Below are 27,819 nucleotides of genomic sequence, written 5' to 3' on the forward strand. Positions count from 1 at the left end.
CTCGCTGTAATCATTTGCAACTGGGCTTAAGGGGAAGTTTGAAGTGAAGTGAAGACATCTTTCAGTATTTATGACACTACCGTTGAAAGAACAAAGATACAAATGTTGAATGCTTGAAATACAATGATTTATTGTTAGATCTTTAATGCAGCCTTTTCGGGTCTCGTTTTGTCTTCTTACTAATCATCACCGATGGTGTTGATCTAAAAAAAAAGTGATCAAGAAAAAAGGTCATTCAAACATCTGCTTTCTCTGTCACACACACATGTTCATTCGTCACAGTCATGTTCACCTCAAACCACCCTCGCAGTGAAAAGGTATTTGAGGAACTTAATCATGAGTTTACCCTCTTTCAAAGTGACAGTGGTCTAAAAAGAAAAAGAAAACAAGTATGATCAACAAAGACAGTCAGTGTTTAAACATCTAAAATAGGAAACATTTTATGAGAAACATATGAACTAACGAATGTCTCACCATCCAAAGTTTCCAGTTTGCTCTCCTTCCCTGTGAGGAACGTGTTGTTCTGTGTCTTCAGTCAACCTGAAGTTGTCTTTCTGATAGATGTCTCTTATAATTTCATCATTGTTGTTCTCTTTGTCGCTTTAAATGCCTACAGAGAAGATGATAAACAGTTAGAATTCACATTTTATCCAATACATAGGTCTCTTAAACAAGAGCCTTCAAGAAATCCTTGTAGTTCTTCCCAACTGTCCAGCACATATTTCCCTGTAAAAGCCACGATGAAGCTCACACTCTGCCGCCTGCTGCTGACAGTTGAACACTTTATATCCTGATGTTTCTGTTCTCTTCCCTTCATGCAACATTTTCATCTGTTTTTCACCGGTTTAACCAAATGAACTGAAATCTTCAAAGAAATGTGTCTCTAATTTTTGGTCACATGCAATAAGGAAATTATTAGCAGGGTGTTTTTCAGAATTGTTTACCCCTTACTAAACCTGAGCACATACATTATTGAACTTGTTCCTATTAAGAGAGTTTCTGTCCCATTATCATTATCATTAATGGTTTCTCTATCGGGTTAAAGGAGCCATTTGGTTCTTAAACCTTGTATGAAGGTTGGAAGCAAATGAAAGAAGTAACTGAGCCATGGCCGTGAAATAATCCAGCTCATAACCCCTGTAAAACCTCAGTTTGCAAACAAGAAAGAACATGTTAATGAGTGAGTTTTAAAGGTGTGATTGTCACGTCTGGACAGAGCCAAGCTCAGATAACTGGCAGTAGGACAAACATGAGGGTGGTATCAATCTTCTCATCTAAAATCTCACTTGCAAGAATACAATTAAAAGTATTTCCAAAAATGTTATGCAACTTTTTTAGCCATCTTTCTAACATCACTGTTTGTGTATATGCAAAATAATGTATATTACACAATTACACAAAGGAGACATTCATTCAATAAGAGATCACCATGATGAGGATCTGCATGCACACTGTGTTTGTAGTATATTTTGTGTACATGATGATCCCTATTTGCAAAGATAGACCAGCTGCAGCCTACAGTGACTCCAGATTATAAACAGGTTTTAGGTTTAAAGTTCAGAGAAACAGAATTATGTTGTTTGATGTGTGTACACGTTTCCTCTCTCTTTTTTCTTTCACCATTAGATCAGCCTTTTTTTATACGGAATAAAAATGCAGTCTTTTGCATGTAACTCTGCAGTGACATAGGTATGTGTGCGCTTGTCGCTTCTATCGAGCTATCCTTCAGATTTTTAATTTAAGGCACTTTTGTTTTGGTGTTTGGTCAGTACAAATGAGTCTACAAGCAAGTGTAATTACATCAGTCTGCCTGTAACTGCATAAGAAGGGCTGTGCCATCTGTGGTGTTTATGTATAAAGTTGAATTTGCTCTTCTATAAAAGCCTGGACACCAGCTGTCGTGACACCAACATTCCTGCATGTGTTCAAGTTATTACTGGAGCCACTCAAACACCAAATGCTGCAGTGTAGAATGGGAAAGCAGAATCTTACAGCTCTGCAATAAACACGACCGACTATCATAGAGACCCCCAGATGATCAGCACCTGCCTCTTCGCTTCCACTGACAAGCAAAGAAGTGTTTGTGGACACGTGTATAGACACAGGGTTTTCTGAGCCTCTCTTCATTACATCTCCTCCTCCTACGGCACTGACCAAATGAGCAGACTTCATGATCCTGATTACACATTGCAGTTCCAAAGCATGCAGCGGACATCCTTTCCCCCACGTACAAGAAATCTATGTCTCATCCCACGATGATCGGAAGGAACACAGATTAAAGTCTGGAATATTTAGTTAACTCCATTATTTCTAACAGTTATGTTTTTCTTGTGTAACACAAATGAGGCCCCTCTTTTAATCTGTTTGGTATCTGGTCTCATCATACTTTTTTTTAATCTTGTTCTGTTCTCTTATTATTATTGCTTATTTGTCCTGCTCCTTAAAATGCAAATAATCTAAATTAAACCAAATATTTGCTGGGTATGTCGGGGTCCTTTGTCAGCATTACTAAGCAAAAAATGAACCGCCGCAGGCACAGCAGCTGAGCAGATCCGGGCCTCGGCTCGGCCCAGGTGGTAGAATATATTTTAATAGATATTTGATTAATGTGAACTGTGCCTTAGGAGGTTCTGGTGTCATTAACACAATATCGTGAACACCTGTTCAAACTAATACAATGCAATAGCTCAAGATGCAACAAAAACTGTTGTTTATTGAGAATGTGTCACATACAGTAGGTGTTCACTCAACTTTAATGAGTATTTATTGAGGTTCTTAGTGTGGTTGCACTGAATTACAAACAATGCAGTGTGTTGTAAGGTGTATTTGAGAGCTATTCATTCCAAGTGTAACATGTACACAGCCTCATTCTAGACCTCTGAACCACCACATCTCCATTTTCTTTAAAACAGTAATGAAGAAATTAAATAATAAGCAAATTGCAAATTTAAATGAACTTCAGTCTTATCAATCGATGTAAATGTGACCTGTGTACAAAGAGGACACTTTTTATTTTATTTTTTAATGATTTGAAATTGGAGATGTTAAATAATATAATTAAGAATTTCATTTACTGCTCCTCTTTCTTTTACAACTGATATTTTAGTTCAGATATTACATACTGTATGTTTAAGTCACCAAAATGCAGAGGTCACTATGGTTTCACTGACATAAACCAAGTCCAGACACACAATTTAAAATCTATAATAAAGGTTTTTGCATCCTCATCTTGGTGTGAGCTATAGAGTTGCCTAAAACTAGATTATTTTATAAGCATGGAAGATTCCAAAAACAGAATTAAGGACTATTTGACCCCTGAATGCACCTGTTACTGAATACTGCTAACTTGATGTAGTTTACTGTTTGTTGTCAGCCTGTTACTTTTTTTATTTATGAGACATTTTTATGCTGTTTTGTTTTAAGTCTTTTTTTTTTATGTCCTTTTATCTGAAAATTATGCTGCTCTCTTGATCAGGACAGCCTTATTGAAGAGATGTTGAATCTCAATGGGAATATTCCTGGTAAAATAAAAGTCATATAAATAAAAAATAAATAAAACATAAATCAATAAAACAGCACTGGTTTCAAATTGTGGACACTTCAGTTTGGTAATAAGAAACAAACTAGTATCAGAAATCACTCTTGTCCTCTGACCTGCTTTAGGGCAGGGACCAACAAGTTTAACCTCCACAAAGAAACCCTCTGATGCCATGAATGAGTAGCTGCGGATATTGAAGACAAGTGTCCCAAACAGCTACATTCACAGATGTTACGAGTCCTCTCTGTTCCTCTACTGAAGAGCTACATGAAACAAGTGCACTTCTCTATTGTCACCACTGAGAGGCGCCCTTATACCTCAATAAAACAACAGAGGGACTTTGCCTGTCAAAGTAACCTTTGATTTATTTCAGTGCATTAAATGAATTGTTTGTTTTGTTAATAATAATCACTTCCTTCCTCTGTCTACCTAAAGTTTGGGATACTAATCCTCATAGTGTTTAACAAACAATTACAATAAAGCATCTATCTGTCTGGAACTTATACTTGTTTAGCAATGTGCTCTTTTAATGAAGGAATGCTGCTACATAGTGGCGAAATAAATTCTCCTTTTATTCATCTGTGTTGTGGTGAAAACAGCAACCCATTGCTCCCTCTGTAACAGTCCTGTTGACATTCAGCCACTCGTCCTGGACCTTTATCATGCTGCATTTCACCATGAAAAAAGAGAAAATTAGAAATTCTTCATCAAAGACGCAGCTGTTGTACTGCAAAAATCCTACTTATGGTATCATATCACAAGATTTCTGTCATGGAGTTGCTTTTTAATGAGTGTGACATACATCACAAGGAATGATGGCAGCTTTTTGGTCATGTGTTCCTTTGAGGAAACAGACGGGACTTTTTCAAAGCTGAAATTCATAGGCCTGCTTTTACTTTTTCACTTTTGAATAACTGAATTCAACTGAGAATAAAAGAAACATCAATTAAACAAAAGCAATACTAACATATGATCCTTCAAATAGTTTGATGATGGCTTTTTTCCTCATGGACTTCAAGAATGTAAATGCAGTTTTTATTATTGACACTAACTGGATTCCATAGTAATTGCTTCTCTCGGAAACTGCTTTTATATCACCACAAACAGGCTGTGTTTTACACGTTCCACCATGTTTCTGGGGGGATAAATAATAATTCTTCACAGCAACACAAATTAGACATTTTTCACACACATTTTTCACATACAAGGAATTTTACTTGATAAATTGGTGCATTACAATAAACATAAGAAAATATTTATATTTCGCAGGAATGTGCAAGTTAGCAGTGTGACTTATAATGATATTGCATTAAAGTGCATTAATGAAACACACAGATTCAGGGTGGGTGGTGGGTTTAAGAGTCAGACAGACAGCATAATGTCGATATAAAAAATGTTAAAGCAAGAAAACTAGATTTTTGCTCCCTCTATTAAAGATCACAAGATCAGGTAATAAATCAGGACCAACCTAAATGCATGTATCGTATTAGTGAATATTGTGTTTTAATTACACACACATCCTTCCCCCAGAAAATCTATTAAATTAGTTCAAACCAGTTAACAATCTAATTCCTACCTTGTGTTACATAGGCTACATGAAAGGGGAGTTGATTTGGCTCAGCAGTCAAATGATTCCTACAGTGCTGCTGATTAAATGTTGTGTTGTAAGTTTAAAGCACTTTAAAGAGGTGGGACTCCCTCCCTCCACCCCCAACCAACCGTTTTCCCAAATTCTTCCTCGTGGGCAAATAAAAGGAAGCCAGCAGCCGGCTTCTTTAGACCCACATACAAAAGCTTACAGGTGGTTGTGAAACTGATCCATTATCAGACTGACGGCTCTGAGCACTCCCCCGTCTCCACCCCCTCCACCTCCTTTAACAGATTGGGTACACAAAAATAACACTTAAGATCTTGAAACATTGTCCTGAATCTCAACATCAATACACACTTTTATTTGAACCAAATCATGTAGGTAATGTGTATGAGAGCACTGCCAGACACTGATTGCTCTTTCATCAAGTGCCAAGTTAATTATGTCTTGAGCAGGCTTATGTGAAGGCTTAATTTTTGTCTTTTCTTATCTAACTTAATTGTAAATAAAGATCTATGAGCTGATATGATTAAGCATTTTCACATGGTTATGTTCTAGATTTCTGACTCAGAAAAAAAATCTAACAAACAACTTTAAGATAAAATAAATATTCAGCTGTGTTTGAGAGAACAGAGCTATGGCTCAAATACTTCCAGTCAACAACATGAGAAGGGTGATCTATTTGCAAGCATTATATAGGAGTATAATGTCTTGTGTGTGAGAGAGAGCCCCGTCACTGAATAGATTTCTATATATCGAAATGCCATAAGACACAGAAAGCTCTGATTGAGCTGCGGAGGTGGCGTTACGAAGAATAGAGCCTGGACTTGTTTCTCAAGTGCTGAATAATAACTTTGTCTGCAGTCAGAAAAGCAGCAGCGCTCATGGATATAGTATTCCTCCCATGGTAACGAGTGTGGGAATGAGAAATTCAAATATTTGCTTTTGATTTGACTCGAAATACAAAGTGTGCTTCAGTCAGCGGTGGAGAAAGTATGGAAGAGTATGAATTATTAGGAAAGCTTAAGAGTGTAAAAAATAAAGAACAGCCCTTGTCAGAGCTTACTTTCTATAATTTGCGAGAAGCAGACATTTCTGTTGCTGCTGTTAAAAGAGGTCATGCTGACTGACTCATAGTGACACACTTCTTGCAGCCATACAGTTATATTACACACAGAAAACACAAGATGGCACCAGTGCTTTGATGGCGTCAGATTTCATCCATCCATATGTTGAATTAATGCAAGAAGGTGATGTCATGAACGTTTGGAAGATTGAATAGAGTTTCTATGGGAATGTATGTATTTTAGTTGTTTGAAAAGAGGGAGTTTGAAGGGTTTTCTCATTGACTTCCATTGTAAATAAGCATGTATAGGGATGGGATTTGAAAAGCTGAATAACACCTGAAATGTGTGGAACACTGGAAAATGTGAATGGAGTGTATAGCTGAAAGTATGAATGACTGCATGAGAGTTGAAAATGAATGAAAAACTGTGAATTTTGAACATTTCTTCAGGGGTTTGTGTTGGGAAAGTATGAAACTTAAATAGAAGCCAGAATGTCTTAATAGAGCCAAATACTTAGATGTTTGAATTAAGTTCCTACGTTATAAAATGTGGAAGGAGTTGAGTGCCAAAAGAACATGGCGGCATAATGAATAATTTAATGTGTGGAAGAACATCAACTGTGAATTCACCCACAAACATCTCATTGTAAGCCCAACTTCCACTAAATTGTATTGAGAGTTCAGTACCTGAGTAAATGTACTTGGTCACAATCCAGCTTTAGTTTGGTTTAGAATACAGTGTTTTAATGAATAATGCGTCGCACTGACAGCATGTGCTCACAGCTGGAGGACTGTGTGAAAACCTGCTGGGCTTATCACTGGAGCTGTTGCATTGTCTTCCCTCTGAACCAACTGCAGCAAAGCAGTGGAAACCATCATTTCCCTAAAAGCTGCAGGCACTTCAGTAAAGAAAACACACCCCTTGGAAACTCGGTTCACTTGTGTGTTTATTGTTCCATGGCACATTATGATAAAAGAATCCCTTCCATCATTCAGTGTCACATAAACCAAGACTACAAATTGGTAAAAAATAATACAAAAATATAAATTGGAAGTTTGCAGTGTCATTTCGTTACTATCACATTAGACAAAGTGTTGTTTGGTGTGGGTGACATCAGCACCTTTCACTGGAGGGAAGAATGCACGGTATCTCTCTAAAAAGCTAAAAGACAAAAGTGTTCAGTAATATCTATATCACTCAAAAGAAGGAGGTGGCTGCAATATGCAACATATTCATTGTGTTCAGAGCCCGCTGCCCTCTAGAGGGGATCGAGCTACAGCAAGTCAAATCACACAATTGTCAAAAATAAGTTACAAAAGATGAACCAGTGGTGTACACAAGACAGTGATGGCTGTGGTCAGTTTAAACAGGAAAAAAAAAATAAACATATTGCACCATGGACACCTCAGTGAGAAGTTGCTCATGAATTATGAGGAAAAGAGCAAGTTGAACTCTAACAGAAAAATCTAGTTCACACCAACAGCTTTCATCAGGAGAATCACAAAAAAAAGCTTAAACTAAAGTACGCTGAAAGGGAATGTAAAAAATATAACAAAACTGTACAGAAAGAAGTTAAAACAAAAAAAGCATAGCATCTTCATATCACTGAGACGCACATCGACGCGTTCTTTTCAGCGGCGGGAAGACAAACAAGGGTTTGGTGATTCGTGATTATAATAGTCCGAGTGTTGCAGTTTCAGAAGGCTTCATGTAGTGTTATCTGAGAAAAAGAACATGGCTGACTATGAATTTAAGGTTCACAGCTCAAGCTGCTGAGGACGAGGCACGACATGGTAAGATGGTCCAAAGTCCACAGCAAAACAGTTTGAAGTCTTCAGTCAGAACTTTCAAATGACGCACGAACAAGAGGTTCGGGTGAGAAATGGCAACCGTCGTATCATTCGGATTTTCCACAACACCGAGCGAGTATTAAGTTTCAGTGGAGTCAACATTATCCCAGAAGTTGGGGTCCACAGAAGAGCTGCAACCATTAGTGGACTAATCGATTAGTAGGGCCGACAGAAAGGTATCATTTTAGTAGTTTTTGATGCAAATATGCCCCAAATTCTCCGTCCAGTTCTCTGTGTCATAAATGACAGTGAACTTAATATCTTTGGGTTTTGGACTATTGGTCACATAAAGTGAGCCATTTGAATATAAAATTGTGAGTAGTGGGAAATTATAACACACATTTTTCATTATTTTCTATCATTTTTTTAAACAAACAGTGCACGTTCACACTGCAGGCACAAGTGGCCAAATCTGATTTGTGACTCAGATAGTTATTTGCTTTTTTCTTCACAGTGTGAACAACACAAATCACATTGAATCTGATCTTTTCAATTCTGATTTGGGCCACTTTCATAATAAGTGATCCCAATCAGATACAGGTCTGATTATTTGCAATGTGACCTCAGATTGAACAGTTGTTTCAGAATGAATGTGCCTTATATGTCACTCTCTTTGTGTTAGTCATATCGATCACTTCAGGACTGTGACCTGTTCACACTTGAATCTTATATTGGCCACTTTTTAAAAATAAAACAAACATAATAAAAACCTGATCTTATCAATAAATCAGAAATGAGCACTAGGGCTTGCAGTGTGAATACAGCCTAATAGATTGATACTTATTAGTTGCGGCGCTAATTCAGTCACAATTTAGTCAGCAACATCCCAATACTTGGGGTTCAAGGTATCGCCATGGCAACCAGTAGGCAACCCTTGTGACCAACACTGGGAATCTGGATGTGTTTATACTTGAACAGGAAGTGGAAGATTGGGCATTGCAGCTTTGGAAATCTGGGAAGCAATTACAGTCGACTGACTACAGATGTTTGTGCGAGAAACCGATGACCACGAGGTTGTTCCACTACGATGCAAACAGACTGTTTCGTGCGTTCAGTTGCTGACTTGTAAGCAGAATACGGTCCAGTGATGAAGGGGAATATTCCAGCCCCTGCAGATGCTGCATTAGCATCCACTTTAAAGCATAATAGCACAGAATAATGGGAAGGCTGCTAGTTTCAGCCTTGAAACCTGAGCCTGAATACAGTTTCTATGAACAAGTACAAAGAACACTATAATTAATCAATGGTGTGTTTCTAAGTTGGTATAAAAAGCTACACTACATCAAACAAAAATGAAATAAAATAAAAATAATCAAGAGCATGAAAACAAATTGATCATAAATAAAAGCTATGGCATGTTTCAATGGCATCATATTCAAGTAATCTTGTTCAAGTCCCTGATACTTAGTGGTTCATGTAAACATTGGAGTCATTAACACAGACACAGAACCAACAGTTCATAAGAAGGCAGCAGCAATTCATATGTACAATACACAACCGACGTCCGCGTCTCCTTCACCACGCTGGTCCAGTCACATCAGTTTGTGATAAATTCTTTGAGTGGTGCCGGAGACACTGAAATTAAAACTTTAGTTCTTCAAAGCCTGCAGATGCCAGAGGGTCACGTTTTCACCCGGGTTTGTGACGGCTCTGCCACAAGGCTCGACTTTGGAGATGGGAGAGAAGAGATGACCAGGACAGAGAGAGGGGGGGGGGAAGAAAAATAAAACCAAACACTGCAGGCGTGTTCGAGCTGCGGACTTCGCCTGCTGTGCTCAAAACAATGAATTCTTCGTCCCCTCTGAGAGCTTATGTGGTGAGGAATTCCCAGAGGGGCCCTTCAGCTTCACCTTCAGAGAGTACAGGAGTTGGATCAATCGTTGACTTTCAGGAGACAACGGAAAATTTCCCTGACCTACAACAGCCTCTTCCTCTTCTACTTCCTGTCAAATCCTCTTTTTCTTCTTCTATCTCTGTCAAATGGTGGCTCAGGAAATAACAACCAGCCAAATTTTCATCTCTAAAATGTTTTCATTTTTTGGGATTAGAAATAAAAAAGAAATATGTCAAGCAGCAAGATATCCTCATCACAGATACTTTGTGTTCTGTGCACTTCTAAAATTGGCTCAGCTATCACACGACTGAGAACAGGCACTGAATGAGGTGGGTGTTAGATCACACTGCTGCTTTCATCTCATTCACAGTGATGACAGTCTCATGATAACACAGCTTTGTAAAACCAGTTCAGAATATGGCAATAACATTTTTGCAATGCCTCAGTTTTTCAGTCTGTGGAGCATTTGTCACGTCAGTGTGATGACTTCCACCGGGTCTGTCTTGCCTTTGGACCGCTGCTTACGTTTGAGTCGTCTCTGTGAGACGGACGAGGGAGCTGGACAAGCTGAAGGTGTTGCGGAGCTGACGGAGAGAGAGAGGAGGTCTGAAAAGGGATATTTCGGGGTAGGGATTTGCGCCTGCATTATAGCAGTGCACTCCCGCAGGGGTTTGTGTTCCCTCTCCGTCTCCTGGCGTCACCTGTCAAAGCAGCCAGCTGTGAAAGTGTGATGAGCCCCCAGGTAGCCTCCGCTATAGGCCATACTCAGACAATGGCGCGGCTCCCCAGCTAGGGCCATCTGCACAGAAATGGGGCCCTGGAGAGGCAGAGCTCGAGCTACCGGCTGGAGACCAGAGGTCAGGCTTGGGTAGGAGGGGAACCCACCCCCAGGAGTCATGGAAGGAGCCCCAGTGAGGAGACCCATCCTGTGGCTCTGAAGGAAGTCCTGAGACATGTTTACCACAGGCCCCATAGCCTGGGAGTCGGCTAACGCTTGCAGCTGGGACAGGGATGGGGAATGCTGGGAAAGATGTGGGAAGCCGTCTGGCTGAAAGAGCAGCTGTGGTGTCGAGGAGGTGGAGGAAGAGGAGGAGGAGGCTGGTCTCTGGATGGCTGACAGCGGAGAGAGGTGAGAGGTCTGGGGCTGAGACTGCAGAGACGAGGGTCGGTGAGGAGGAGTAGATTTGGTCTTGTTGGCCTCCTTAACATCGTTATCATGAGCACTGTGGAAAGGAAAGATAGATTAAAAAAAAAATACACTAATTATGTAAATGACTGTAGACGAGCGGAGAATTAGACCCAAATCCACCCTTGTATTGCAGGAAGAGAACAAACTGTGTGCATACCTGAGTAAAAGATCTATCTAGAAAACATCTTTACCAATTATTTCTAGTCCCACACAGTTAGCTTGAACATGTGCAAACAATTACACTTACACAGATGCAGACAAATAAAACACAGTCACCTGCTGACCAAGAACGGCGCAATTTAATTACAGTTAAATTACACAGCACTGAGGCTATTAACTACAAGTATCAGAAGGACAGGCTTTGCAGGATGACACGTGCAACATTATGAGCCAGCAACAGGCATCTTATAATCCAAAACCATGGCAACCAAATATATATAGAGATAGAGGGATTAATGTCATCTACCTCAAGTAGACCACTACACTTCGAGAGGCTCGTCTGCCAGCCCGGCTTTCTGTTAGACCCTTGTGTGTGTGCATGTGTGTGTGTGTGTGTGTGTGCATGTGTGTGTGTGTGTGTGTGTGTGTCCCTTACAGCAGCATGAGTTCAATGCACTGGGTGAGGTGGTCCCAGGTGTAGCCTGTTAGTAAATGCAGAGCAGTCGTCCAGCTTGGGGAAATCTGAAGGCAAATACGAGATGCAGCCACACACGCAGCAGCAACCTGCGATGGTCGGAAACTCAGGAAGGCGTGGTCTTAAAAAAAAAAAAAAAAACACCCACAGACGTTTTAAACATTTTTAAAATCAAAATTTACACCAGAACCTAATGCATTCAAACAAATCAGAGTCCAGTCCACTATCTTCCTCTCAACCCACCTTGCAATGAGACCTCCAGAAAGTAGTGAGTGTATTTCTCCATGAAAGCCTTGGTCTTAGAGAGGGAGGAGAGCGGCCAGCCGTTGTATAGGTCGCCCTCCTGCACTGAGGCATGGAGGTAGTAGTCAATGAAATGGGCGGGTGTTGGCATGCACAGATTCCAACCAAAGGTCTCCAGCAGCAGAAGCTCCATTTTGATCAGATCCTTCTTGTTGAGAACCAGGTTCAGGCTGCACATGAATCCCAGTGAGTTCAGCTGCTCCAGTTTGGGAACCCGGTCCTCCTTCTCCTCAAATTTACCTGGAAGCAGAGAAAGAGTTACAGTGAGGTTACTGAACAGTGTTTAATTAATACTGCACAGCCGTACTGGACAGTTTGACAAGATGTATCAGTTCATAAAGACAAGCTACCCCAAACACTAAACATTTGTATGTTTCATAGATGGTTGATATAAATGTAAACTGTCATAAGAATTCAACTAAGGCTTTCCCTGTGTGTGATGGGTTTGCAAGATGTTAGCAAGATTAAAAAATTTACAGCATTACAGCAGTTGAACATAAATAGTGATTGGATTGGATTTGGTTACATCATCGGTACAAAACAAGTGTAGGAATGCAGTATTTTTATTCTCTTTTTCACCTATTTTAAGTGTTACATAAACATTATCCCATGAAAACAGTCAGTTAACACATAAGTTGACCAACAGAAAATGTATCTCCTAAAAATGTGATAATAAATTAATTATTTGAGCTGACAAGCAACAATGGCATACACTCCAGCTCCCTTACTGTGATAAGTTGCAACCGTTTTATTTTACATCGTTAAGGAGTGAATTATTTGGGGTTCTAGACAGGTTTTTATTTCAACCTATACAATAAAGTGATTAAAATCTATAGAATGAGCAATAATGAAAATATTAGTTGCAGTTAATTTAATGGTGAAATGCTTCTTTTTTTAAATCATAGCCACAGAGGTCAGAACACGACAATAAGCAAATAAGATATCTTACTGTAGAACCTAAATTCTTTCAGGGTTCAGAGCCAAAGATAAAACATGTTGATATGGGGTGATAATATATCTTTGCAAAAGAATGTTTATTATTTGCGTTCTCTCGATATCACAATGAATATTATCATCTGCAACCACATGGAGTATGTTTATTGTCAGAGTAAAGAGCCTTACTCCAGATTCCACAAAACCTAACAAGTGCCTGCTAAGCATTAGCAATTAAGCCGACTATTACTGAACATCTGGCCATAAAGCTGAGCTATTACACTAACAGGGAAGCCTAGAGATGCACCACTATAGGCTTATAGAGTGTGGGGCATTTGTAGTGGATTATATAATATAACACTTTCTATTAGAGCTTGATCCCAAATATTTCTGTCCCTCTCCCGCCAGATCCTTGCAGAAATTACAGCAGTGCCATTACGGTGAGCCCCCTCCTCAGCTCAAGAAATCCTCCTTTCCATGGCAACAGCCCCGAGGCCTCAGGGGTCCATGTGGCCAATGAAGAGCGGCAATTCTGCCTTTAATCCAAGACTCCAACAGGCCTCCTCTGCTCAAACTTTAAAGAATGAGGGCGAGGAGGTGTCAGGTTACTCTGATACAGGCTTCCCTTCTAAAACATGTGCCGTAGTCACAACTTTAAGTAGGAATATATGGAGACACTATAGTCGCATTTCCACAGCAGAAACTTTCCCCAGGGACTAGGAGCCTTTGGAGGAACTCAGTGTGTTTCCACTGCATGCACCAGGGTCTAAATTAAGTTCCAGGAACATTATTTTAGCACCCAAAAAGTTAATGTTCCATACTGCTTAATTGGTCGCATTCTTGCAGCATTGTACTTATTTTCCTTTTTACTATTTTTAAAAATCAGCAGCCACAAAGTTTGTTCTTTGTGCTTCAACACATGGAGTTACAGAAGAAAGCACATGACAGATGGACCGATGACAAAGTCTAGGGCAGGTTGTCGCAAGTAATGACGTGTAAAAACAGCTGTCACTCTTTCATACGTCAGTAGACTAACCGTGCCTATGCTTTGTCTTTGCAAATCAAGGCTGAATGAACCTTTTAGTTCCTGGACAAAAAGTTCTGGTTTTAAATGGTTAAAGTGTGTAGTTGTGAGCTGATATCTTAAATATAAATTTAGTTTTCCTTTTTATTTCTTATTTTAAAGAGCTTGTTCTATTTTACTATTAATATTCTATTCTAATTTAAATACTTTAATGTGTATACATTTTCTGTGTGTGTAGCTTGAAAGGGACTATGACTGCATTTTATTGTGTAATCCTGTATTGTATGATGACAAATTAAAAACCTTATTAATACCTTGAACCTTATTGATGTATTTGTCAACAAGTATAACTCCTCCGGTGGGCACTAGTAAGTGGAGGCTGGTGTATAAACAGATAATAAATGACAAAGTAAAACATAGTTGTAATAATATAAAATGTCAAAACACGTTAAAATGTCCTTATATCTTACAACTACATTATAGTGTGCTACAAACTATACCATAAACTAAATGTTCATATACTGTTTATAAATGCTAAATGGGGGACTTAAGTGTTCCCTTTAAATAAAGATTCCTTATTGTACTGATGTATACTGAGTGTGACATTTAACCGTTTAAAAACAACTTCACAATTCATATAAACACACCAACACACTGCTCACAAAGTGCTATTCAGTCGCTGTTGCAGAATTACAGTATTGTATCAACAGGCTAGGATTATCAAGTTATGTATTGGCTTTGTCAAAATATGCATCCAGCTGGAAATGACAACAACCCTTCTGTTGGGGTAAATCTTGGCCTCTAATCTAAAACCATGGCAACCAAACATTAAAAACAGGGGCTTTATTGACTTTTCCAAGCTGCAGTTAGAGGTGGAACACAATTGCCTGTATTGCCACAGCTATTATGGCCGTCTTTCATGGATCTCATTTACCTCTTTATGCCCACGTCTCGGGGAGTGGGACGTCTTCCTACGAGTGCGAGTTTTACCACTGATGTTGCGACCGACCATTAAGCAGGGCAGGAGAGAGGAAGAGAGAGCGAATGGCTGAGAGAGCATGAAGGGGAGGGGGATCTGCAGCCCAACAGGCCACAGGGGTAATTAGCAGAGAGGCAATAATGGCATCTCTCCACCAGAACAGGAAGCACTAAGAAAGAGGGCTGTTTACACCCACCAGGGCTCGTTCCACAGCCCAGTCCACACTTGCCCCATTCTCTCACCCTCATATCCTCTGGATAAGGGCTCTGTCTGCTGCGAGACTGCTATGTCCACACAGACGCTGCCATAAAAAGCCATCAATGCCCCCAATCTCCACACAACCCAAGCCTCTTTGATCTTAAGAGAGACACACAGTGCAAGTCAATCTCCTCATTGTGCTCTGTGATTATTCTTCTGGTTTACTACTGTTGGTGACTGGGCACATGAGAGAGATGGGATGCCCTGAAAAGCTTTGAAAAAAGGGAAAACAAAGCAACTTCAGAGGTACAGTATGAGCCACAAACCGGTTTCATTTACTGTAAAAAGAACTAGCTCCTCTGTGTATTACAGACTGTATGACAAAACAGTGGTTTCATTCATTTCAATGAGTTGGCACAGCAGGGGTGCAGCCAAAGTGGCCCCAGCTAAAAATACAGGGTTGGAGAGCAAAAAAAAAAAAAAAAACAGGTTCTTCTTCTTTATCTGCAGCACAATCCAACATCAGCAAACAACAAGGCCTCTATAAGTATCCTCTGAAGTGCTAATTAGGGCTGTAGCTAATTATTATTTACATTATGCAACGATCTGTCAGTTCTTATTTGACTGATTCATTGGTCTCAATTGTCAGAAAATTGTGAAACATACACATTTTCCTATAGCCCAAGGTGACGTCTTCTAATTGCTTGGCATTTAATTTACCGTCACAGAGGAACCAGCACATATTTACATTTTTGCTTAAATAAACTTACCGACACTTAAATGGTAAACCAATAATTACATTACACTAATTCTTCGGCTAAAGTGCTGCTATGAGTTTTGGTACCAATAGCGAGATAATACTATTAAATACTTTAGTTAGAGGAACACATTTTTCTACTAGACACTTTTTAAAATGTTCCACTTTCATCAAGTAATTAGTGTTTAATGCCGCATTACAAACAGTCATACAAGATCTTTGCCTAAATGCACACTAATATTAGCCTAGTCATTATTTAGATCAGGAAATGCAGCATCTGATCAACACATAAACAAGAATCTGAATGTCAACTTTTGTTCTTTATGCTTCATGTTACAGACACATTTTGGTCGGTTTTCAAAAAGTATCAACCAGAAACATTAAAGAGCAGATAAATAGAATCTGTGCTATTTCACAGTTTTATTTCCTCCTCACACGTTGCACAATCCCATTAAAAAACAAATATAAACCCCCATTCAGTGTATCTTTGATTAGCCATAAAACTGGACTTTTGTATGTCCTCCTCTCACTGATAACATGCTGACACTAATGCAGCCCTGTGTACTGTTTCACTGTGTGAATGTGGCCTGAAAGACACAGTACATTCCACTACTCTGAGTTCAGCATACCTGGAATGCAGGCAGCTAAATGATCCTATCTTCAGCCAGCGATCTGAGAAGAAACACTGATTCCTTTTTATCTCCACTAACTACCTTTCCATACACTACAGGACACCTTTCCTCACAGCACCCACGGGTGATGGTGATGATGAGAAAAAGGGTTTAGTAAGCAGGGAGAAGCTAAAGGTCAGGGGTTAGGGAGAGGTAAGGCCAGGATGCAGGGCCTCCCCCCCTCCCAGGTGTGCCATTGGGGGGGGAAGAGGTGGATATGGGGGTGGGTAGAGGTTTTGAGTGATAGGGACTGTTAGGAAACTTGAGAGCTGTATTCTCACACAAAGAGAAAGGCCTTTGTTTCTGTTGCTCTTTATTTTTTAGACATCCTCTAATTCTAGTTAATTTTGAGCAGGCCTTTAAAATAATTAAGTTCCTATAAATGAAATGTAAGGCGACCACAACCAATTGCTCAATCAAATGTACGCTTTCACAGTTTGTCCAATAAAAAAAAACTCAATCTACCCACAAATAAAGTCCCATGGCCACTTTTAATCAGATATGTCAGGGAGAGTGAGTTTGATGTAGATCACTCACATATATTTGGAAATACCAAAAAATAACTGGTGTACGTAAAGTGCTACAGGAAGAAAAATGGGACAATTTGACCTAATACAGCTCAACATGGGGACATTGTAGTGGAGCAACAAATGAATCCATCAACAGGATGTATAAAAGGAAAATATGTGGATGTATTTTTGTTTTTTGTTATCTACTATTATAATTTAATCTCAAAAATCTCTTGCCAATAAAGATTCATGTGAGATTTAAGGCCTTCTTCATTTTCTTCCTTTCTCTACTTCTTTTTCTCTTTGACTTGACAGCCATGGAGGAATTTCCTCTGCTTTTTAAACTCCTTTTATTTGCCGGTTCATCTTTCATTGGGAGTGTGAAATTGGTCACAGCTCCATCACAGAATCTCTGTGTTGCCACCCCTGGCCCCGGCAGCTCTCACAATGTAGGCCCGGGCTGACCCTTGACCCCTGATGCTAATGCCTGGTTGACCAAGGAGAATCCTAGAAATCCAGCCCTATATATGTGTGTGTGCGAGTGTGTGTGTGGCGTGTTTTTGGGGGATTCATCGACTGAGTGTGTAAAACCCCAAGCCGTACCGGTGATGAGGGCTGACACTGTGGCCAAACAGAGCCTCAGGCATCAAACAACAAAACACAAAATATAATTAAATTCTAACATTTACACCATAGTTTATGGATTACAGATACACAGGAGCTCTGAAGGTGAACTGGTGCTTTGGAAGCATCTGATAATAATGAATAATATTAACTTTTACAAACCCATCTGTACATCTTTACATAATTTCTTTAATTATGAGAGCCCCACGTGATGGCAGCTCCATCAGAATTATTGTCAAACCTCCGAGAGGGGGATCGAGGAGGAAGTGGGCTCCCTATTAATCTAAATTTCAGGGCACCCTGCTGGGTGGTTCAGTTCTAACATGTCCCATTTTGCAGGCCACCACCTCTACCTCCCTTTCTACCCTGTTTAACATCAGTAGCCGACCTGCCTTTGAAGTACCACTCCACTCGTTTCCCAACCCCCCGGGGACGTGGGGCTGCTTTTACTGGCCGCCCTGTCCCAGGACTAGCTCACTATGCCTGACCCTGACAAGGTGAGAGAATGAAGAGGAAACAGAGCCAGCAGCAAAAGGTAAAAGGACACCGCCAGAGCACAGTCGGTTAAATGGTTATGTGGAAGTAAAGAAGTGCCCTTTAAATAGGAAATTCTCTAATGGATTAGACTTCAATGTGAATCTTAATTAGATGATCACATGAAAAAAAGGCCATAGGTTTAGCCAAAGGTTGCCACAGCAACCATCTCCTCATTTAGCAAAAACCATACACACACACAAACACTCGCCAGCACACACAACAACCTCCAACCCTCAGTCTCAGCTCCCCTCCCCCTCTCTGGGAAGGGTCTGGCTGCCTGGCTGGCTGTCCTGCTTGCATTTGACGGGCTTTTGTTTGAGGTCTGACTCGGAGAGCATATGGCAGGTGCCCCTCAGCACACAGTTCCTCCCCACCCCCGGGCTCTGAGGCCTATGTAAGTGCACTGTGTAGTCAACATGACTGCGTTTCACAGGATGCTCTTTTTTTGGTTTTGTTTAGAGGGCTAAACCAGGTCCACTGAATAACATAGATAAAATCCAGCTTTAACAATAACCACCACAAAATACATCCAAATATTTTCCAGTGATTATAATCAAAAACAAAATGCATGGAGAATAAAACACTGCAACAACAAAACAAAATCTATAACATTCTTGTTCTTGCTGGCAGTAGAGGCACATCCATGATGTCATTTACCATAACAAATAGCTGCAGTATGCAGAGCTGTGACTTCAGGGACCAGGATCTGCCAGGAAGACTGATGTGATCACTGCAGGACTTCATGGAATGTAATACAATAGAAACTGAAGTTTGGGGATGAGGACTGGTTTTTATAATGGACATATTCAGCCATGTGGTAATAGCATAATATTCAGCATACAATTCACATTGAATTAGCCAGGATTTTGGTTTCCTTGAGTAATTGGATTTTCTGGAATGAGGAGAGGTCTCTAAATAAGTGCCCAACAGTCAATAACTCTAAAACACTTTGGGTTTAAAAAAAACTGATCACAATCTTTCTCCTGCAAATGAAGAAGAGCTCATCCATGAACAAACACAAACACAAACACACACACAAACACACACACACACACACACACACACACTAGAGTAACAGGATTAAGCAGTGACTGCTGAGAGGCACAAAAGAGGTAGCGATTAATTAACCGAGTGTGGAAGCCAGAAAAAATGTAAAGACAATGTATGTCCCTGTCAAAGGCAGGCAGTGGGACCTGGGGAGGCTGTTCAATAACTAGGCCAGATTCCAAAGCACCTCAGGACAGATAAAAAAAAGCCAAGACAACTTTGAATCAAACGCCCTTTCAAGCCTTCATCAATCATGGCAGAGACTCTGTAGAGTCCTGGAGGAGTCAGAGGCAGGGGAGCGGAGCAGAGGGAGTCTGACTAACTGAAAGCCACAATCAAAAGATTCAATAAAAAACCTGATTATTCTATTAGAGAATATAAAAAGAACCTCTGTCCAGGTTGGCTTGATAATATTTATATCACTCCATGAGAAAACTCTCAAAGCTATTCTTGGATTCTCATGAGGTTGCTTTTAAATAAAACCTCTTTCAAGTCTCATATTCAAATGTATCCCACCACAGAAACTACTCTGATTGCAAAGATGGCTTGTGTGTGACTACACATTGACAGACATTGACACACACACACACACACACACACACACACACACACACACACACACACACACACACACACACACACACACACACACACACACACACACACACACACACACACACACACACACACACAGGCCTCCCAAGTGAGCGGGCCCTGTTCCAGACTCCCACTTTGACGGCATCATTAGTCTAATTACCCATGATTCCAAGGGCTGCATTAATGTACAGAAAACCTCACAGTCTGTTAATCACCCGACAGACACAGAGACACTAATAAGTACCACACATCCTGCACCATGCATCAGCAGGGGAAGAATGATTAACACACCTGCCTTACACAAAACACACACAAAGACACAATTTCACATTTCACAGCAGAGAGGCATATTACTAGTTACTAGTTATCAGACTGAAACATCACTTCACTCACTTCAGCTTGAGAAAGGAAGCAACTACAAGCAAAGAATAACATCAACCCGTCATCAGTCAAGGGAAGAACAGATATTTAGGAACTGAAATCCAAAGCTTTGACTTGGTTGTTTTTTATCTGCACAATGCAATCACCAAGTATGTCTTCAGGCAAACAGCAATTTAAAGGATAAGGCTTGTTATTCTATATATTATGTTAACAAATCCCATGAAAAGACCTTCCAACTTTCCTATCCTGCCTGTGGCTCTTCCCTACCAACCTTACTCAAACTGGAGGGAACTGTGCATTTGTTGGGGACTACTTTCAGCCATGGATTACCACACATTTGGTGCTGAAATAAAATAAGAAAGTATGTGTAATTGACTCAAAATGAACTACTGAGGCCATGTTCATGGTAGTGAAGAAACATGTCACCAAAGAAAATGGTGTCGTCTGTGGCACAGAGGAATAAGCTACACCGGGCTTTTACAACAATACGGTGCGTATTGTTGTATATTGTATATACTGTACCTACATTTAACTGCAATTTGTGTTGCACTGTCACATTTAGTTACTTGTTTTCTTCTTTTCTACTTATGTTACCTGTAAGTGCTTGCATTTTGTTGCATTTAGTTAATTGTTTGATTTATTTTATGTTAGCCTTTATTTTATTTTTATTTTATTTTATTTTATGTTTATTTTATGTTAGCTTATTTTACTCTAACCCTGTAGTACTTTACTTTATCACCTGTGTATTGAAACTGTTGCACAGTAATTTCCCTAGGGATAAATAAAGCTTCTTGAATCTTGAATCTTTGGCTACAAAGACAATATTTGTTAGTAGGATCAATGTATGTTAGTTTTGGTCCTTTTTAATGTGATATTTGACAATAAGATGATAATAATAATAATAATAATAATAATAATGATTTAGGTATGAAAACATAGGTTGAGAATAAACCTAGAGAATAAACCTCAGGCCAAAATGGATCTGTATGGGGATTGTGGGTAGGTTGTCCTCTGCAATGAATCACATGCTTTCAATGACAGAGTAAAGAAAAAATTAAAAAATCACACCTTTGATTAGAGGACATTCTGACCTTAGCAGGTGTGATACTAGTTCATCTCAAACTGACTGAATGGGACTAAAGTAACAACAGCAGACTCACACATGTTAGTACAGCCAGGATCAAAGACATACAAAATGTTCTGCACGAGCACAATCCCCAACAGTTTATCTGAAAACAATGGTACAGTCATCCCACCACAATGGCAACTTGTTGGGTTTTTTTTTTTAAACTAACGCTGCAGCTACAGTAAACTGTCATTACAGGCTATCAGATCTGTCTGAAAACTAGAAGAACAAAATACCATCATGGTCTCTCGAGCGTAACTCAAATTAGCCTTGTTGCAGGAAGTGTTTCACCGTGCCATCTGTGCATAAACCACAGTCACAGCATCTCTTTTAGCACAGAAGATTAAGAGTGTAGCTCTTCTGCATTTATAGATCAAGTCAAAATACAATGCTATTCAAGATGAAACCAAAATCTAATCTTAGTTAGTAAAGTTAGCTCTTTACAAGATTTAAGAGTTTTAAGGGGTAAAAAGAGGGGTTGTCTTTCAATAAATGTTCTGTCAAGCGAAGAACTGCGAAAAAACATAAAACAAACATGTGGGAAGATGTAGAGAAGGAGGTGAAAGGCTGACTTACTTGCTAGGAGCAGACAGGAGAGGGCGATGACATAGAGCTGCTTAACAGCTACATCATAGTGGTCCATGAACAAGTCCAGCAGGTAGACGGCGAGGTGGCGCGCTGTAGGACATAGCTGGTAGCGATTACTCAGGATGGCCAACAAGTCTGCAAAGTACCGGCGCATACCAATCTGTGGAGAGTGGGCCCGGTAAACCGGTAGCTTCAGCTCCTGGAGAGGAAACAGAGAAGAGGGGTGAGGAGGGGGTATTAAATGATGAAAAGGGGGGGGTAGGAAACAGCAAAGGAGCAGGGTGGGCAGGAAGAAGCAGTGGAGAAACACGGGGGTTGTAAAGAATATGCATAATAATAGTGAGCCATGCATGTCTCCTGCTGACTGTGTTTAACTGCTGACAGAGCTGCTGTGGCTCTAAAATACTCACACAAAGAATAAAACTTAATTTACCATCAGAAATTCTTGATTATGCTTCAGCCTCATTTCAATTTCATTTAATTCACCGTCGCTGCAGAGACAGGAGCTAATATGGGTCACTGCAGGGGTGTCTGAGAAATGGGGTGAGTGTGTGCGTGTGTGTGTGTGTGTGTAGTTGGGGGGGGGCATGGTTCCTCCAGAGGAGGTCGAGTAGTAGATAGGATTAGGTTTCACCCCTAGCACATCTCCTATTCATGTTCAATTAGCTGCATGTGTTTCAAAGTGGAAGGAAGATACCCAGGGGCATTAGCATTGAATCAGCCTCGGGTATCTTTCCAATCAGCAACAGAAAACTGGAGAGCAAAAGGCTCCAGTTTCAAAATCTGCCTCAGAGAAACATAAAGAAACATTTAGTACTGGATGTACAAACTCACAGAAAGTACCGTCTCTGTATTTAAGCTGCTTATATCAAAAAATGTTTTTGTTTGTTGTTTTTGGTGCTCTGTGAATCTGAGTAAAAACAAGGGCTTTTGATTTGGATTTAAAAGATTGAGGATTGGTAGATTAATCTCCTTAAGTTCGAGGGGTTCTTACATCTGAGGAGAAATATAGAAAATATACACATTGACTGTTGTTTAGGAACACTCCTGACCGTAGGCTAGTTTAAACTCTCCTATTGTGGTTTGAAAACTCAGTATTTCTAAAGAAATTCACATAAATATATGCTAACGTCAATATTTTGTTAAACACAATGTGCTGTGAGGGCAAAATGTACCAACACTGTCAGGCTTTACGCAAAATGTCAACTATTTATTTATAGCTGAACTAAAACAACAATGATGCTCAGACTGACACTTCAATTGAATCCAAAAATAAACAGTAACCCCCCCCTCCCTCCCTCCCTCCCAAATCCACATACAGCCTCCTCTCCACTCCACCCCCGGTGCCACAACCAACCATACCACCCCAATCCTCCCCAAACTCTCCTCTCCTCCCACTGCTTCAGCCTCTGCCTCTGGTCCATCTGTCTGTCTGGGGGTACAAGGGCAGCAGGAGAATGGGGGTGGATGTGAAGGGGGGAGGCTAGCAGAGTCTGGAGGGGCTCTGGGGGGGTCTGTGTGGGGTGGAGAGGTGCCTTTGTGGGGGACCCGCACCATAATTAAGGATTCCACAGCTGCCTCTGCCTGATTTGCATGTCTGATAATTTGCCACATGCTACACACCACAGCTATCTCCCACATCAGGGCATTACCACTGCAGCAAACGTCATTAAGGCTGGATGAGACTGTGGGGGAGCAGGCGCCATGCAGGAAATCTGAAAACTATGTGAGGGCCTTTTTACACACAGCTCTGATACTCATTTCACGATCCCCCCCCATTATAAATGTAACTGTGTGTAGTAAGACAGTTTACTCATGTCTGGAAACATACACACACATCCAGTCATCAAAGGGTTTTTAACACTTTAAAGAATTTTGAGCAGTCTGCTCAATTTTGATATCTTAAAGTAGAAAATATTAAGGCTGCAACTGATATTTTTATTTTAAATTAATCTCTTAATAAGACCATAAAATATCAAATAAAATGCCACTAATACAATTTCCCATAGTCAAAGGTGACTGCACAATTAGCTGATTCTCTAAACTTAACTGGAAACTATTTTGATAATCAATTGTTCATTTAAGTAATTATTCAAGCAAAAACCCTAAAAATGTAATTACTATGTTTTAAAATGTAAAAAAGAAACTGCTTTTCTTTAATTATAATACATATCAGAATGCAATGTTTTATTAAACAAACAAAAAATCTATTTATCCAGAAAGAATCTGAAGATGAATCAGATTTTCGTTAGTTGGCCCTTTTTTTTTATCCAATCAATAAAACAAACAGATTACATTTACAATCACATAGACAAAAGCTTCACGTTTGAGAAGCTTGTTGGTAAATTTTTTACTTTATAAGTCAATTAAATGATTATTTGATTATCGATATTGATGGTTGTCAACTGACCGTGAAATCAAATGTATTGTATTTCAGCACTAGAAATAATGGAGGCCTGATAGGACATGAGAGCTTTCCAATTTCTAGGTCCTTAAGCGGTCACCCTGAGGAGGAAATGTAAGGTCATAGCAGAGGAAAATCCACCCTTTGTTTCTCTGAGGAATGAAACGATCGTCCGAAACAATTAATCAAGTAACCGACTACTATACTTTATTATATTATACTATTAGGATTGACAATTTTAAAACTAATCGATTAATAGCCTATGGGAAATGTGGGAAATTACACTACTGTGGGGAATTAACGGGTATTTTGCATTATTTAGTGACATTTTATAGACAAAACCATTCATCAATTAATTGACAGCAGATTCATCAATAATGAAAACAATCCTAATTGTGAGATTCACGATCAAAAGACATCTAGAAACTGGAAGATAAGCTGTTCTTTAAGGTTTCGACGGGCCTACTGCGAGTTAAAACAGAGACCAATATACAGTAATCCTCATATAGGTGCCTAAATAAAGAAATCAACTCTAATCTGTTTCTATTAAAATGAAAAAACAAACATTTCACCATATGAACCAGATGTTTCTATTCTGTAACTTTGCAGCATTTACAGTAAAAGAGCGTCACATTACACAGTATATACTGCGGCGAGCCTGTTGCTGGGGATTTCACCAAAAATGCTGATATAGGACAATCAAACCTAACATTAAACTGACCATCTCTCTCTCTCTCTCTCTCTCTCTCATATTATAGTATATGAGAAAAAGAGTGGGTGTGTTGTTTAGTTTCCAGCTCAGCGTACAGATTCTCAGTCTAATTGACAGCTCACTCTGAGTCAGACACTGTCCAGCATGAGCAAACCTGTGTGTAAATGAATGACTCACTATAAAAAAAAAAAAAAAAAGGGGGGGCTCACAAACTTATGATTCACAATCTGATACACAGCAGTCCTCACTCTTACACACACATAATCTACGGTACGTTCATATCTTTAAAAAAAAAAACCACAATCTGTATTCAGCTCCCCCAGTGTAAAGCTGGCAGCAGAGTCCCAGCCCCGAAGATGCCAGTCAAGTGACAGATGTCTCCATTAAAGTGACACATGGGAAGAAATATGATCACGCTTCGAGGTTAATTAAGACATTCTCAATTAATGAGCCTTAACTCCTCCATGTAATCTAATTTAGATCATGTTTAAATAGACAACAGGGCCACGTAATTATATTTTCCTCTCAACTTTCAATATATGGTGCGGTATATAATACGCCTTGATGCTGCTGTGGAATATCAACACAGGCCTGCAGGACTTTAGGATTATTCATTATTGATGTATTGGCTAGTTATTTGTCTTGATTAATCATTAAATCAATAAAATGTACTTGTATATAGGCTCTTATTATCTTATTATATCTCTTAGGCTCTCATTAGATATCCATTTTTATTACTATTTTATACTATTCTCTATATTGTGTTAGATATTGTAATATAAGTATTATTTCTATTCTTTAACATGAGTAGAACAACTGTATCAATCAAGTGAATAAAGTATTTCTGATTTCTGATCACAATTTCTTTAAATTCTCCATTAAAAATTCAATTAATTGGCTGCAACTCACAATAATTTCCAATCTACAGATTATATTCTTCTTTTTCATCTTTAAAATGTCCATTATGACCTTTTTCCAACAGTTAAAAGCTATTTTCAGGTCTCAGACTTTACTATTTTAATGGGTTTTTTCAGGCTTTTTTAAGACACAATCAACCCAGTTTTAGCTCATACAACAACAATTAGTTTCCAATCCTATTAAAGCAGCTCTCACACATATCAGACTCACCTTGATGCGGAGGGATTGATGGATATCTGCAGCCAGCTGTCCTTTCCACCATTGCAACTCCCTTTCCATCTTTCCCATCCAGAGGAGACTTCAAGAATCAAGTTTTACCTGCTGAGAAAGATGTGTCCAAAAGTTAAAAACACCTCCAGAAGTAGCAGACATTGATGACTAGAATAAAATATATATAATAACATATATATAGTTTATATTATAGCAGGATATTCACTGAGAAAACCCATCTGATACAGGAGAGGGTGGATTAAAGTTATTGTACAAATGTAACCATTAAAATGGATTTAATCAACTACAGGTTTGTGTTTATACCGGTAAGTAAATGTTTAAATAAAGAAAAAGACAAATACAGACGTTTAAATAAAAGTTTTTAAACACTAAACCCACAACTAGAGGTCTGCCTTCCCCCTGCATAGGCCATTTTCTCTGCTCGGGAATTTAAATGGCTCAGTTAAATGCCCGCTCGACCACGCTGTAGGTCAAACGGATCCGAGAAGCCCCCCTTTTTATCCAGTAATGTCACTTCTCACACGATTATCCGGCTGCGATCAGCTACAGTATCGCTAATAAACAATCACACTTTGGTTATCAATGATCATTCAAAACGCGTCTGCACCACGAGACCAAAGGAAACACACAGTGGAGGCTGCACAAGTTAAAACTGCCCAGTGAGCTCCGAGAGAGAAAACACTCGTTTATACAAATAAAAACACAACACACACACGACCCTCGTATTTCTCCAGAGTGGCAGCAACCGGGTGAACTTTTTTTTTAAATCTCGGGGGTTTGAGGGTTTTTATTACATGTGCCACTCACCGCTCCGACGGGAATGCCCCCCAGACCCCTTTGTCTCAGTCCGACATCCTGAACGACAGAACTCCTCTTCGGCTCAACTTTGAAGAACAAAATACCTCCTTTTTTTTTCTCCCCGGCGAAAACACACCGTTCAAATCCGGTGACAAGTTCACAAAACGGCCGCCACCTCAGAAACCTTGGCAACGCGCTGCTGGTCGCGACGTTTTTTCCCCCGAAACTGTTCACACTTTTTTCCGAGAGAGAGAGATTTCGCCTCGGCCGTTTCCTCTCCGGTGGCTCCGCTGTAACAAAGTAACCTCCTCGGCTGCACCAGCTGCTGCTGTTGCTGTGCGAGGCTCGTGCGCCCGACGTTAAGGTCCTTCCTCCAGCCTGGGAGTTGTAGTCCTTTAGAGGTCAGCGTCAGAACTACAAACACATAGCACACGCAGACCTTTTTCACAAAACTTTTTATTTTTAATACTACTTATATTTTGTTTCTCTATTTCATTATTTTAATTATTTATTTATTTTAATTTATTTTATCACTTATAAGCCTACTTATGACTTACTTATTTCACTAGAGCCAGTAGAAAACCTTGTATTGATTGGTTGTTGGTTAATGCTACTGTTTCCATGGACAAAGTAGAACTGAAACCCGTAGTTAAATATACCCTATTCTCATATTAAGACATGCACAGGGTTGGGAGGGTTACCTTCAACATGTAATCCGATAAAATTACTAAGTACCGGGTAAAAAATGTCATCGGTAACCTAATCCAAGTATCACAATA

At 39.7% G+C, this 27,819-nt stretch overlaps 1 protein-coding gene across 2 annotated transcripts; it reads right to left on the bottom strand.

Moving 5' to 3' along the window:
• Nucleotides 1-7,125: 7,125 nt before the first annotated feature.
• Nucleotides 7,126-27,385, bottom strand: ccnjl (cyclin J-like). 2 transcript variants are annotated; one of them, XM_051419270.1, is made up of 6 exons: nucleotides 27,050-27,385; nucleotides 26,222-26,329; nucleotides 21,966-22,176; nucleotides 11,947-12,246; nucleotides 11,665-11,824; nucleotides 7,126-11,103 (listed from the first exon to the last, which is right to left on the bottom strand). In XM_051419270.1, the coding sequence occupies exons 2-6, from the start codon at nucleotides 26,297-26,299 to the stop codon at nucleotides 10,578-10,580; spliced, it is 1,275 nt and encodes a 424-aa protein (XP_051275230.1). In that variant the 5' UTR covers nucleotides 26,300-26,329; nucleotides 27,050-27,385; the 3' UTR covers nucleotides 7,126-10,577. The 2 variants fall into 2 exon arrangements, with proteins under 2 accessions (XP_051275230.1, XP_051275228.1); XM_051419268.1 differs by having other exon boundaries at nucleotides 26,222-26,332.
• Between the last annotated feature and the right edge of the window lie 434 nt (nucleotides 27,386-27,819).

This window comes from Dicentrarchus labrax, unplaced genomic scaffold (assembly GCF_905237075.1).
Source record: "Dicentrarchus labrax unplaced genomic scaffold, dlabrax2021, whole genome shotgun sequence".
Taxonomy (NCBI): domain Eukaryota; kingdom Metazoa; phylum Chordata; class Actinopteri; family Moronidae; genus Dicentrarchus; species Dicentrarchus labrax.